The 12,707-nt window shown below is 51.3% G+C and overlaps 2 protein-coding genes across 7 annotated transcripts in view; one reads left to right on the top strand and one right to left on the bottom strand.

The window, feature by feature from the left end:
- Window positions 1–11,120, top strand: part of ADD1 (adducin 1 (alpha)) — a 103,265-nt gene extending 92,145 nt beyond the window's left edge. For 3 of the 6 annotated variants that reach the window (XM_011970835.1, XM_011970833.1, XM_011970834.1), the window contains 3 exons: window positions 7,037–7,135; window positions 7,665–7,698; window positions 9,214–11,120. In XM_011970835.1, coding sequence (XP_011826225.1) covers window positions 7,037–7,135; window positions 7,665–7,698; window position 9,214 — 134 coding nt within the window. In that variant the 3' untranslated portion in view covers window positions 9,215–11,120. The remainder of the gene's footprint in view (window positions 1–7,036; window positions 7,136–7,664; window positions 7,699–9,213) is intronic. The other 3 variants (XM_011970831.1, XM_011970829.1, XM_011970830.1) reach the window with 1 other exon arrangement.
- A 474-nt stretch (window positions 11,121–11,594) lies between these two features.
- The window catches only part of MFSD10 (major facilitator superfamily domain containing 10), a 4,533-nt gene continuing 3,420 nt past the window's right edge, over window positions 11,595–12,707 (bottom strand). Inside the window, 5 exon segments of the mRNA XM_011970828.1 lie at window positions 11,595–11,980; window positions 12,088–12,177; window positions 12,253–12,300; window positions 12,401–12,491; window positions 12,580–12,690. Coding sequence (XP_011826218.1) covers window positions 11,865–11,980; window positions 12,088–12,177; window positions 12,253–12,300; window positions 12,401–12,491; window positions 12,580–12,690 — 456 coding nt within the window. The 3' untranslated portion in view covers window positions 11,595–11,864.

Below are 12,707 nucleotides of genomic sequence, written 5' to 3'. Positions count from 1 at the left end.
TGTCCTGTGCCAGTTTTTAAAGGGAATGCTTGTAGCCTTTGCCCATTCAGTAAGATATTGGCTGTGGGTTTGTCAGAAATAGCTAATACCTAGTTTATTGAGAGTTTTTAGCATGAGGGGATGTTGAATTTTATTGAAGGCCTTTTCTGCATCTATTGAGATAATCATGTGGTTTTTGTCATTAGTACTGTTTATACGATGGATTATGTTTATTGATTTGCATATGGTTTTTTTGTTATTTGTTGATTTTTTTTTTTTTTTCCTGAGACAGTGTCTCCCTCTGTTACCCAAGCTGGAGTGAAGTGGTGCAATCTTGGCTCACTGTAACCTCTGCCTCCTGATTCAAGCCTCAGCCTCCTGAGTACTTGAGACTACAGACACACGCCACCACACCCAGCTAATTTTTGTATTTTTATTAGAGATGGGGTTTCACTGTGTTGGCCAGGATGGTCTCGATCTCCTGACCTCATGATCCACCTGCCTCGTCCTCCCAAAGTGCTGGGATTACAGGCGTGAGCCGCTGCTCCTGGCTGATTGTGTATGTTGAACCAGCCTTGCATCCCAGGGATGAAGCCAACTTGATTGTGGTGGATAAACTTTTTGATGTGCTGCTGGATTCGGTTTGCCAGTATTTTATTGAGGATTTTCGCATTGATGTTCATCAGGGATATTGGCCTGAAATTTTCTTTTTTTGTTGTGTCTCTGCCAGGTTTTGGTGTAAGGATGATGCTGGCCTTATAAAATGAGTTAGGGAGGAGTCCCTCTTTTTCTATTGTCTGGAATAGTTTCAGAAGGAATGGTACCTACCAGCTCCTTTTTGTACCTCTGGTAGAATTTGGCTGTTAATCTTTCTGTTCCTGGGCTTTTTTTGGTTGGTAGGCTATTTATTACTACCTCAATTTCAGAGCTTGTTACTGGTCTGTTCAGGGATTTGACTTCCTCCTGGTTCAGTCTTGGGAGGGTGTATGTATCCAGGAATTTATACATTTCTTCTAGATTTTCTAGTTTATTTGTGTAGAGGTGTTTATAGTATTCTCTGATGGTAGTTTGTATTTCTGTGGGATTGATGGTGATCTCCCTTTTATCATTTTTTGTGTCTATTTGATTCTTCTCTTTATTGTGTCTATTTGATTCTTCTCTCTTTTCTTCTTTATTATAAGTCTGGCTAATTATCAATCTTTTCAAAAAACCAGCTCCTGGATTCACTGATTTTTTTTGAAGGCTTTTTTTGTGTCTCTCTCCTTTGGTTCTGCTCTGATCTTAGTCATTTCTTATCTTCTGCTAGCTTTTGAATTTGTTTGCTCTTCTCTAGTTCTTTTAATTATGATGTTAGGGTGTCGATTTTAGATCTTTCCTGCTTTCTCCTGTGGGCATTTAGTGCTATAAATTTCCCTCTGAACACTGCTTTAGCTGTGTCCCAGAGATTCTGGTATGTTGTGTCTTTTTTCTCATTGTTTTCAAATAACTTATTTCTGCCTGAATTTTGTTATTTACCCAGTAGTCATTCAGGAGCAGGCTGTTCAGTTTCTATGTAGTTATGCAGTTTTGAGTGAGTTTCTTAATCCTGAGTTCTAATTTGATTGCTCTGTGGTCTGAGAGACAGTTTGTTATAATTTCTGTTCTTTTACATTTGCTGAGGAGTGTTTTACTTCCAATTATGTGGTCAGTTTTAGAATAAGTGCAATGTGGTGCTGAGAAGAATGTATATTCTGTTGATTTGGGGTGGAGGGTTCTGTAGATGTCGATTAGGTCTGCTTGGTCCAGAGCTGAGTTCAAGTCCTGAATATCCTTGTTAATTTTCTGTCTTGTCGATCTAATATTGACAGTGGGGTGTTAAAATTTCCCATTATTATTGTGTGGGAGTCTTGAGTCTCTTCGTAGGTCTCTAAGAAGTTGCTTTATGAATCTGGGCGCTCCTGTATTGGTTGCATGTATATTTAGGACGGTTAGCTCTTCTTGTTACATTGATCCCTTTACCATTAGGTAATGCCCTTCTTTGTCTTCTTAAATTTTTGTTGGCTTAAAGTCTGTTTTATTAGAGACTAGAATTGCAACTCCTGCTTTTTTTTTTTTTTTTTTTGCTTTCCTTTTGCTTAGTAAATATTCTTCTGTCCCTTTATTTTGAGCCTGTGTGTGTCTTCACATGTGAGACGGGTCTCCTGAATACAGCACACTGATGGGTCTTGACTATCCAATTTGCCAGTCTGTATCTTTTAATTGGGGCATTTAGCCCGTTCACATATTAAGGTTAATATTGTTATGTGTGAATTTGATCCTGTCATTATGATGCTAGCTGGTTATTTTGCCCATTAGTTGATGCAGTTTCTTCATAGTGTTGATGGTCTTTACAATTTAGTATACTTTTGCGGTGGGTGGAACCGGTTTTTGCTTTCCATATTTAGTGCTTGCTTCAGGAGCTCTTGTAAGGCAGGCCTGATGGTGACAAAATCTCTCAGCATTTGCTTGTCTGTAAAGGAGTTTATTTCTCCTTCACTTATGAAGCTTAGTTTGGCTGGATATCAGATTCTGGGTTGAAAATTCTTTTAAGAATGTTGAATATTGGCCCCCACTCTCTTCTGGCTTGTAGGGTTTCTGCAGAGAGATCTGCTGTTAGTCTGATGGGCTTCCCTTTGTGGGTAACCTGACCTTTCTCTCTGACTGCCCTTAAAATTTTTTCCTTCATTTCAACCTTGGGTGAATCTGATGATTATGTGTCTTGGGGTTGCTCTTCTTGAAGAGTATCTTTGTGGTTGTCTCCCTGTTTCCTGAATTTGAATGTTGGCCTATCTTGCTAGGTTGGGGAAGTTCTCCTGGATAATATCCTGAAGAGTGTTTTCCAACTTGGTTCCATTCTGCCTGTCATTTTCAGGCACACCAATCAAACGTAGCTTTGGTCTTTTCACATAGTCCTATATTTCTTGAGGCTTTGTTCATTTCTTTTCATTGTTTTTTCTTTAATCTTGTCTTTACACTTTATTCATTAAGTTGATCTTCAATCTCTGATATCCTTTCTTCTGCTTGATTTATTCAGCTATTACTACTTGTGCATGCTTCATGAAGTTCTCATGCTGTGTTTCTCAGCTCCGTCAGGTCATTTATGTTCTTCTCTAAAGTGTTATTCTACTTAGCAGTTCCTCTAACCTTTTTTCAAAGTTCTTAGCTTCCTTGCATTGGGTTAGAACAAGCCCCTTTAGCTCGGAGAAGTTTGTTATTACCCACCTTCTGGAGCCTACTTCCGTCAATTCATCAAACTCATTCTCTGTCCAGTTTTGTTCCCTTGCTGGCGAGGAGTTGTGATCCTTTGGAGGAGAAGAGGCGTTCTGGTTTTTGAAATTTTCAGCCTTTTTGCGCTGGTTTTTCCTCATCTTTGTGGATTTATCTACGTTTGATCTTTGATGTTGGTGACCTTCAGATGGCGTTTTCGTGTGAACGTCCTTTTTGTTGATGTTGATGCTATTCCTTTCTGTTAGTTTTCCTTCTATCAGTCCCTTCTGCTGCAGGTCTGCTGGAGTTTGCTGGAGGTGCACTCCAGACCCTGTTTGCCTGGCTATCACCAGCAGAGGCTGCAGAACAGCAAAGATTGCTGCCTCTCCCTTCTTCTGGAAGCTTCGTCCCAGAGGGGCACCTGCCAGATGCCAGCCGGAGCTCTCCTGTATGAGGTGTTGTCTGTCGACCCCTGCTGGGAGGTGTCTCCTGAGGAGGCAGTGTCTCTCCCTTAGCAGAGCTTGAGCACTGTGCTGGGAGATCCGCTGTTCTCTTCAGAGCCAGCAGGCAGTAACTTAACTCTGCTGAAGCTGTGTCCACAGCTGCCCCTTCCCCCAGGTGCTCTGTCCCAGGGAGATGGGAGTTTTATCTATAAGCCCCTGACTGGGGCTGCAGCCTTTCTTTCAGAGTTGGCCTGCCCAGAGAGGAGGAATCTAGAGATCAGTCTGGCTATAGTGGCTTTGAGGAGCTGCGGTGGGCTCCGCCCAGTTCAGATTTCCTGGCAGCTTTGTTTACACTGTGAGGGGAAAATGGCCTACTCAAGCCTCAGTAATGGTGGACGCCCCTCCCCCCACCAAGCTCCAGCATCCCAAGTGGACTTCAGACTGCTGTGCTGGCAGCAAGAATTTCAAGACAGTGGATCTTAGCTTGCTGGGCTCCATGGGGGTGGGATCTGCTGAGCAAGACTACTTGGCTCCCTGACTTCAGCCCCCTTTCCAGGGGAGTGAAGGGTTCTGTGTTGCTGGCATTCCAGGCGCCACTGGGGTATTAAAAAAGAACTCCTGCAGCTAGCTCAGCGTCTGCCCAAATGGGTGACCAGTTTTGTGCTTGAAACCCAGGACCCTGGTGGCATAGGCAGCCAAGGGAATTTCCTGGTCTGTGGATTGTGAAGACCGTGGGAAAAGCATAGTTTCTGAGCCGGAATGCACCATTTCTCAAGGCACAGTCCCTCACGGCTTCCCTTGGCTACAGGAGGGAGTTCCCTGACTCCTTGCACTTCCCGGGTGAGCAACACCCTACCCTGCTTCGGCTCGCCCTCCGTGGGCTGCACCCATGGTCTAACTAGTCCCAGTGAGATGAGCCAGGTACCTCAGTTAGTAGTGCAGAAATCACCTACCTTCTGGGTTGATCTCGCTGGGAGCTGCAGACCGGAGCTGTTCCTTTGGCCATGTTGACAGTCACCCCGACGTTTGTCTCTTTTACGAACACGGTATTTCTGTCTGTTGAAGCGTCACTGGGGAGAGACCTCCTTTACTTGGTTTGATTCTTAACACTCATCATTGCTGAGCCATCGTGCTGGGCACATGCCCAGTGCTGTCGTGCGTACATCTCATCTCATTCCCAAAGTAACCCTGCGAGATTGGTCATTTTCCCCCAGTTAGAGCAGAGGAATAGGGGGCTCAGACAGGGCGGCTCCCAAGAATGAGGCTGTGCATGGCTGAGCCCTGATCTGGACAAAAGCGCATTGCTTTCCTCACTGAGTCTTTGATCACAGCAGTCGGCCCCGGCCTCTGTGCAGGGGGATGCTCTGAATGTCCTTGCGGTGCTTGTGTGTAGGGCTTGGGGTTTCTGACAGAAATTCTCTTTCTCCATAAACCTTGAGGGTCTCCTGTGCAGGTGTGGTCACAGGCCTGAGGGTGAACATGCTGACTGCCCTGGCATGTGCCCAGGTCCCGTCAGGAGTGGCTGGTGCAGCCTGCACTTCTCTTGGTAGCTCACTGACAAAGGCGGTCAAAGATGGGGCAGTCTTACAATGAATAAAAATAAGCGGCTTGTTTCAGACCCTCATGGAGCAGGTGGTTTCAGATGTCAGGTTTGAAAAGAAAATGTTGAGAACTAATGAGAGAAGCAGGTCTCCAATGCCTCTTCCTTGAGGGCTCGTGGGGATCAGCTGCTTTTCCTCCAAGCTCCCTGCTGCCAGCTCTCTTGTCCAGTAGGCTCTAAGCAACCTTGGTGCTGGCACCAGGAAGAACCAGGGGCACGGGGCCCCCGCCAGCATCCTCAGGGCCATTAGCTTCAACTCAGGTTTTTACTGAAACCTCAGTGTGCTTCTCAGTCCTCTGGGGTCGGCCTTGCTGGAGCGACCTCGGTGTGTGGGACTGACTGTTGCCCTCCTGGGCTGTAGTCATCCTGGGAACTAGGCACTCCTCCTAAGAGAACCTCTTAACCGGTTTTTGTCTTCTTCTAGACCAGCCACTGCATTATGTAGTTGTTACTGAAATTTGAGTTGCTGAATTGTTTTTCAGTGTTACACCGCTATTTACTGTTCAGGCCTTCACACACACCGGGCCCTGCTGCTGGTTGTCTCCCTCCAGTGAAGCTTTGAGCCATTGCTGTAATTACCTGCCTTAGAGCAGGAAGTAGAGGTAGTCGACTTGAGCTGTGGGTCATGTGGCCTAATCCTAGTTTCTGTGCACAGGTACACAGAGATGTGTCTGCCCTTTGGGGTCTCCTGGCATCTGAGTAACCTGGATTGTTTTTCAGTCAAACAAGATACCTGGAGTTCCCCCCACCCCCCGGTGTGAGGCTCCTTCAGCAGGGCTGTGATGGCAGCTGAGTGTGGATGGGGACGGCTCTGGCCATGCTCTGTGATCACAGAGCTGTTAGCAGGAGAACCCACAGGAGGTCTGATCTGGCCCTTGGCGTGGGCTGAGGGGAGTGTGTGCCACAGGTAAAATGCAGGCTGGCTGCCGGAGGTCAGCACCTTTTCCTGGTTGAGGCTGTATGCTCACTCAGATAGGTGGTGTGGTGGCCTTTTTATGGGCGCCTGCCTTCTGGAAGGTAGCTGCCAACATGGTACTTGGGGAGGTGAGCCAGCTGTTAGGGTGGGAGCAGAGGCCCTGGGAGCCCGAAGGGTAATGACAGCTGCTTGTTCAAAATACAGATCTGCTGATTCAAAGCTATTAATCTAAACTTCTGAAATACAGACAGACATGGAAGGAATTAGCGTAGTGTGTTGATCCATATTTTCCCTCAAACGAGACGTAGACTTGGAATCCTTTTCTATATCCAGGATGCTAGTTCCTGCATTTTTTCCTCTGGTTCTTATTAGCATTTTTCACTTTATAAAATAAAAATATGCATTACAGTTGCCAAGTTTAAATTATTGGGATAAAATGCCCTACCACAGAATTAAAACCAAAATAATTGCTCATGGGATGTCCCTTGAGGTGGTGAGTGGGCTCAGGACCCTCCGCCACCTGCTTAGCAGGGAGAAGGTTGGGAGGGAGGGGCCGCCTACTCGCACAGGACAGCGGGGGACAGGCCAGGGCACACCATTTGAGTCCATCACAGAGCCAGCTCTGGCAGATTCTCTTTGGAATAAGAATAGAAATGAATTTTGTATCTGAAGTTGTTTATGTTTCTCTGAAATTCACATCAGTCAACACCCGGGTCACAGCTTCCTTTATCCGCTCTCGGAGAGGAACAGGGAAAGGGTTGAGAGCCCTGCCTTCTCAGAGGGCGGCCGAGCAGGCTGCCCCATCTGCCACGGAGGCAGGTGCAGGCTCATGGCGTCCACAGCTCCTACCATATCCTTGTTGTTTCTCTGCAGAGAATCTGGACGAGGCTAGAGAACAGAAAGAAAAGAGTCCTCCAGACCAGCCTGCGGTCCCCCACCCACCTCCCAGCACTCCCATCAAGCTGGAGGAAGGTGAGCTCTGGGTGGCAGTGGCCGCCACTGTGGGAGGGTGCACGGCTCGTGCGCGCTGTGGCGGAATGTGGCGGGAGTTGTGTTAACACCAACAGAGAAGTGTGTGCTTGCATCAACACCAAGATGTGACACTTCTTTTCTCCTATATTGGTTCTGTCCTGGGTAACTCCAGGCAAAACAGATTTGTATGTGAGCTGTGACCAAGTAGGAAGGCTGGCCTCGGGGGTCAGAACCCACCGTGGTTGCTGGTGTCTGCGTTGCCCATTGCTCGCCCACTCCTTGTGCCGTGTTGTCATGCAGATGCCACCTCCGGAGTTGCTCTCCGCTGTGTGAGCCACACGCCGGCTGCCTCTCAGCCACCGTGTGTCTGTGGTGTGTGATCCCGGGTGTCTGTCCCTCGGTCTCGTACATCCGTGTCTCTCGTGAAGCCCATGGCCCTGCCTTTCTTCTTCTGTAACCTGATGGCTGTGACTGAATGCATAGATTCTCTCCTTGTGCTTTTTTCTTCCTGTGGCTGCGTCACAAGCAGGAGACGGATGCGCTAGAGAGTACCTGTTACCCTAGTAAGTACCGCGCTGCCTCCGCTCTGCACCGGTGCCCTGTGCTTCGCCTCATTCTCCTGCTTCTTTGTTGTTTATTAAGTTTTGTTTTCTGTTTATTTAAAATAAAAACAGAAGCCCCCTCTTCTTTGTACCCAGTCCCTTGGAGGCCTTCCTGGAAGTGGCTCAGTCACCTGAGCACTGTGCTGCCTTGAGCGGCAGCGGGTGCCTCCCTCAGGGCCTCTGCCCACCTAGGTGCCACTGGAGCACTCTGGGCCTCAGAGGTTCTTACCTCCGGCCTTCGAGGGTCTCTTTGGATTGCTTGGTGGGAGGGTTTTACCACACTGAATCCAGACGTTAAGTGCAGCCTCGGTTCAGACAGGCTGGGGTTCTGCCACCTGCTGTGTGGGGTTGGATTGCCTTAGAGCTTTGCTGAAGCTGGTCCTAGGAAGGTGGGCAGAGGAGTGGATATTGGACCCTTTTAAAGCCAGTGTGATATTGGCTCAGAGGATGGCAGCTCTCCAGAGCGAGTGCCCTGGGGCAGCCTCTGTCCTAGCATCAGCCGCACCGTGCCCAGCAGAGCGGGCCCCACCTCCTCACAGGGAGCTGCGCCTGTGTGCCCACAGCCCTCTCCCGGCCCTCAAGAAGCCTGGCCTGGAATTAGCCTGGGGCAGCTGGCGGGGTGGGGGCGCTTCCAGCTTCCCAAAGGTAAAGCCTTGAGGGTTTGGGGCCTGGGCCTCCTGTGCTGCTCCTAACCACTCAGCTGACTCCCCTGGCCCTGATGTGTGGCTTGATTTTTAAACACTAAACAGCTTGTGGTGTCTAACCTGTCAGTTGCTGGTAATGTTGTAGGCTGTTTACGAATGGAATGGACAAAGCGGGTGCCCGGGTAAGTGTGGAAGGAAGGCGCCCCCAGGCCGTGTCCTCAGGGCCGACGTGCTCCTTCACAGAGGGCCACTCCTGATGCTGGTTGGGAGTTTTTGCCCCCGCTCCTTGCCTTAAAGGCCGTCTTTTTCCTTTTAATTAACTTCCATCCTAAACGGCTTTGTTCTTTTGGATGTTGACATCACACGTGCTGTGGGAGTTACGCACAATTTTCTACTGGCTGTTTTGGGGGAGACCAGGTGTTGTGGACCCATCTAGACTTAATTTCACGACTATGAATACATGCCCTTAGGGTGACAGGGCAGACTGCTCTTCACATAATGAAAGCGGGACGTCGCTCCTTTAGCTGTCCTCAGCTTGTGCTGCAGTCTCTCTTTCTGGTGGGGGGACCCAAGCCTGGGGCGGAGTCTGGTGGTGTCACCACACTGCCCACAAGAAGGAGCTAAAAGCTACCCCGAGACCAAGTCTGTGTTTTGTGATATTAGCTCCATCCAGCCGTAGAGTAGCGTAGACCATATTTTAAGTTTCTTGCCTTGGTAAAAATCCGTAGAGTAAAATGAAATGGCAGTTTCCTGTGTGGGGTGCCCCCATCTCAAGCTGCCCTTTGAGATCTGGGCAGGAACCCTTAACCCCGTCTCTCACCTCACCCACTAGACCTTGTGCCGGAGCCAGCTACTGGAGATGACAGTGATGCCGCCACCTTTAAGCCAACTCTCCCCGATCTGTCCCCTGACGAGCCTTCAGAAGCACTCGGCTTCCCTATGTTAGAGAAGGAGGAGGAAGCCCAGAGACCCCCAAGCCCCACTGAGGCCCCTACTGAGGCCAGCCCCGAGCCAGCCCCAGACCCAGCCCCCGTGGCTGAAGAGGCTGCCCCCTCAGCTGCCGAGGAGGGGGCCGCCGCGGACCCTGGCAGCGATGGGTCTCCAGGCAAGTCCCCGTCCAAAAAGAAGAAGAAGTTCCGTACCCCGTCCTTTCTGAAGAAGAGCAAGAAGAAGAGTGACTCCTGAAGGCCCCGCGCTAACACTGTCCTGTCCGGAGCGACCCTGGCTCCGCCAGAGTCCCCGACTGCGTCCGTGCCCTGTCCTTGTGTAATGGAATGCAAAAAGCCAAGCCCTCCACTAGCTAGGGGTCCCCGCACGTGAGCAGCCCTGTGTAGCCCTGGGCTGACCCCGTGTGTGCGCAGCAGCCCCACCCCCCGCCTCTTGTCCTCTCAGCCTCAGCTTCTGGGGGAGACGTGCTCTCCCCACAGCGGAGAGGCACTAAGTCATGGTCCTAGCTGGAAGGTACTGGAGGCTTCTGCAGCTTTGGCCGCAGGTGTCACCCTCCTGAGCCTTGACCTTTCCTGCCATCCTTCCTGTTGTGAAATCAGCACATTCTGTTTCTGCTCGGCTTCCCTCCACCCTAAGGTCTCAGGTGACGGACTCAGACTCCTGGTTCCGTGTGGCATTCTCTCTGCTCAGTGATCTCACTTAAGTCTATATACAAAGCCTTGGTCCCGTGAAAACACTCGTGTGCCCACCAGCGGCCTTGAAGAGGCAGGTCTGGGCCAGACGCTGGGCAGGAAACGCCAGCGGCAGATGGGCCTGTGTGCACCCAACGCGATGCTATGCATGTCTGACCGATGATCCCTTGACCACAACCAGATTCAGGAGCTCAGTTTTTTCACTTGGGTCTCTGGATTCCTGTCATAGGGAAGGTGTATCAGGAGGGGAAGAGTCCTTTCTAGAATTTTCTTTGAGTAGGTTTACAATTTAGCTTATATTTTTTGACTGTGAACGTGAACAGGCTTTTTGCTTCTTTCCAGACCCCATAGTAGAGCACTTTTCACTTACCTGGGGGAGGTTTCAGGGGATCTGTTCTCACCGTTAACTCAGCCAGAAAGATGCCCTAGTTGTGATAAAAGGTAACTCGAGGTGGAGAGTAGCCCCCGGAGCCCCTCGACACGGTCGTCACTGAGGGAGCCTGAGACGGGCGCTCCTTGGCTAATACTGTTGTTTTCACTTCCCTGGAAGAGGCTGGAAAAGGGCTCAGAGCTGCTGAGCAGGAACTGGAGGGTGACCCATTTCAGGAGCTGCCTCGTACCAGCCTGACTAGGTGCAGGCAAGCTTGTGTGGGCCCAACAGGCCCCTGATAGAGCTGGTGCCAGGTGTGGGCTCAGACCCTGGGCATGATGGGCCGAGCCACCTCGGATCCCACTGATTGGCCGGCCGAGCGAGAAGCAGGCTGCTGCATGGCACTGCCTGCCGCTTCGAGCTTCCTCTGAGCCGCAGGGCCTGCTACGCGGGCAAGCGTGCTGCCTCTCTTCTGTGTCGTTTTGTTGCCAAGGCAGAATGAAAAGTCCTTAACCGTGGACTCTTCCTTTATCCTCTTTTATCCCTTCCTTTACCCCACATATGCAATGACTTAATTTTCACTTTTGTAGTTTAATCCTTTGTATTACAACATGAAATATAGTTGCATATATGGACACCGACTTGGGAGGACAGGTCCTGAATGTCCTTTCTCCAGTGTAACATGTTTTACTCACAAATAAAATTCTTTCAGCAATTTCTTTGTCTAAATCTGGGAAGCAGTTTTATATTTTAATTTTTTTGTTCCCAAGTCTGTCTGTGTGCCGAAAGGAGACCTCCAAATGTTCATGTCTTGATAAAACGTCATCTGCAGCCATGGGTGCGGGAGGACGTTCCACCCGGCACTCCTGTTGTCCCTCCCCACGGGAACTCAGGGTGTCCAGGGAGCTGCTGGCCTGTCCTTGTCCCCACGGTCCCAGTCTCACCGTCACTGTGTGCTCATGTCTGATGGGGAGGGCTCTGTGCGGGAGATACCCTGCCAGGGTGCCGGGCACACTGCCACATACCACCTGGCCAGGGCTGACCCCAGCCTTGGAGGGGCCTGAGTCCCCAGGCTGCCACTGCAGAGGGGGAAACTGAGGGTCTCGAAGAGCCTCAGACCCTTCTGGTCAGTGGAACCATTCATTCAGCTCTAGCTGCCTCTCCTGGTGTGGGTAGAGGCCCGGCTACGTATGGAGAAAGGCATTTGGTATAAAACAGGTGCTTTATTTCATCATCAGAAACCTGGTGCATAGTTTAGAAAACAAACAGAAACCGTGACAGCCTTGGAGTGCTGCCGCCTGGAGTCATTCATAGGAATGAGTCTGGAGGAGCTGCCTGGGCTTCCTGCTGGGGAGCCGGCTCCCACCCACAGGGTCTCCCTGGACTGGGAAGGAGGGGGGTCAGGCAGTGGGCAGGGCTCTGACCCAGGCTCCCACTCTGCCTGGTGCCCACAGCCTGGGCACAGTGGCTCAGCTACTCAGCCTTGAGCGTCTGTGCCGAATAATTCAGCTTCTGCAGGAGGAGGAAGGGGAGCAAAAAGAGCCCGGACCACGTGGTGAAGCAGGCCTGGGCCCCAGCCAGCCAGTACACTGCGGAGAGATGGCAGCGTCACCCAGGCTCCGAGGGGGCTGGCACTGGGGAGGTGAGAGCAGGTGCCCGGCCCCCAGCCTGCCCCAGCACTATCCCGCGCCCTCACCTGAAGCAGCCACCAGGGGCCCCGCGGCCCTGGCCAGAGCGCCTAGGCTGCGCAGTGTACCCATGACCGTGCCCTTCTGCCCTGGTGAGCCTGTGGGGAGAGGCGTAGTCAGGGGCCACTGCCCTTCTCTGGCTCAGGTGGCTTTGGCTGAGGGAAGGGTCTTACCATAGCCAGCGACCACGGAGGACAGGCAGGGCACCACAACGGCGGCGGCTGGTGGGGGACATTGAGGAGGCTCCCATCAGCCCAGGGGAGGGCGCATCACCCAGCCCCTGCTGCCCATCGGATCCCCTGCCAGGGCAGGGCCACTCACCAAAGGAGTACAGCAGCAGCCCCAGGCCCAGCATGGGCAGAGAATGGCTCCAGCCGATGAGGAGGAAGGCAGGCACCAGCAGTAGGAGGGCCTGCAGGTGGGCACGGCAGCCTCAGCACAGCCCGTGCCCCACAGGGCTCAGGGGACTGCCTGCCACCCGCTTCGGAGGAAGCCCCTACCCGCTTCACGGCAGCAACTTCCCCGCCGGGGCGGATCCGCCGGGCATAGGCACCCTGGATGGCGGCCATGGTGAGGCCGATGAGGAAGAACATCTTCCCCTGCTGCAGGCTGGGAGCAGGCGCGTTAG

Source organism: Mandrillus leucophaeus, unplaced genomic scaffold, assembly GCF_000951045.1.
Source record: "Mandrillus leucophaeus isolate KB7577 unplaced genomic scaffold, Mleu.le_1.0 Scaffold98, whole genome shotgun sequence".
NCBI lineage: Eukaryota > Metazoa > Chordata > Mammalia > Primates > Cercopithecidae > Mandrillus > Mandrillus leucophaeus.
Note: the sequence above shows the minus strand (reverse complement) of the source record. Positions and strands in the feature narration are given on the sequence as shown.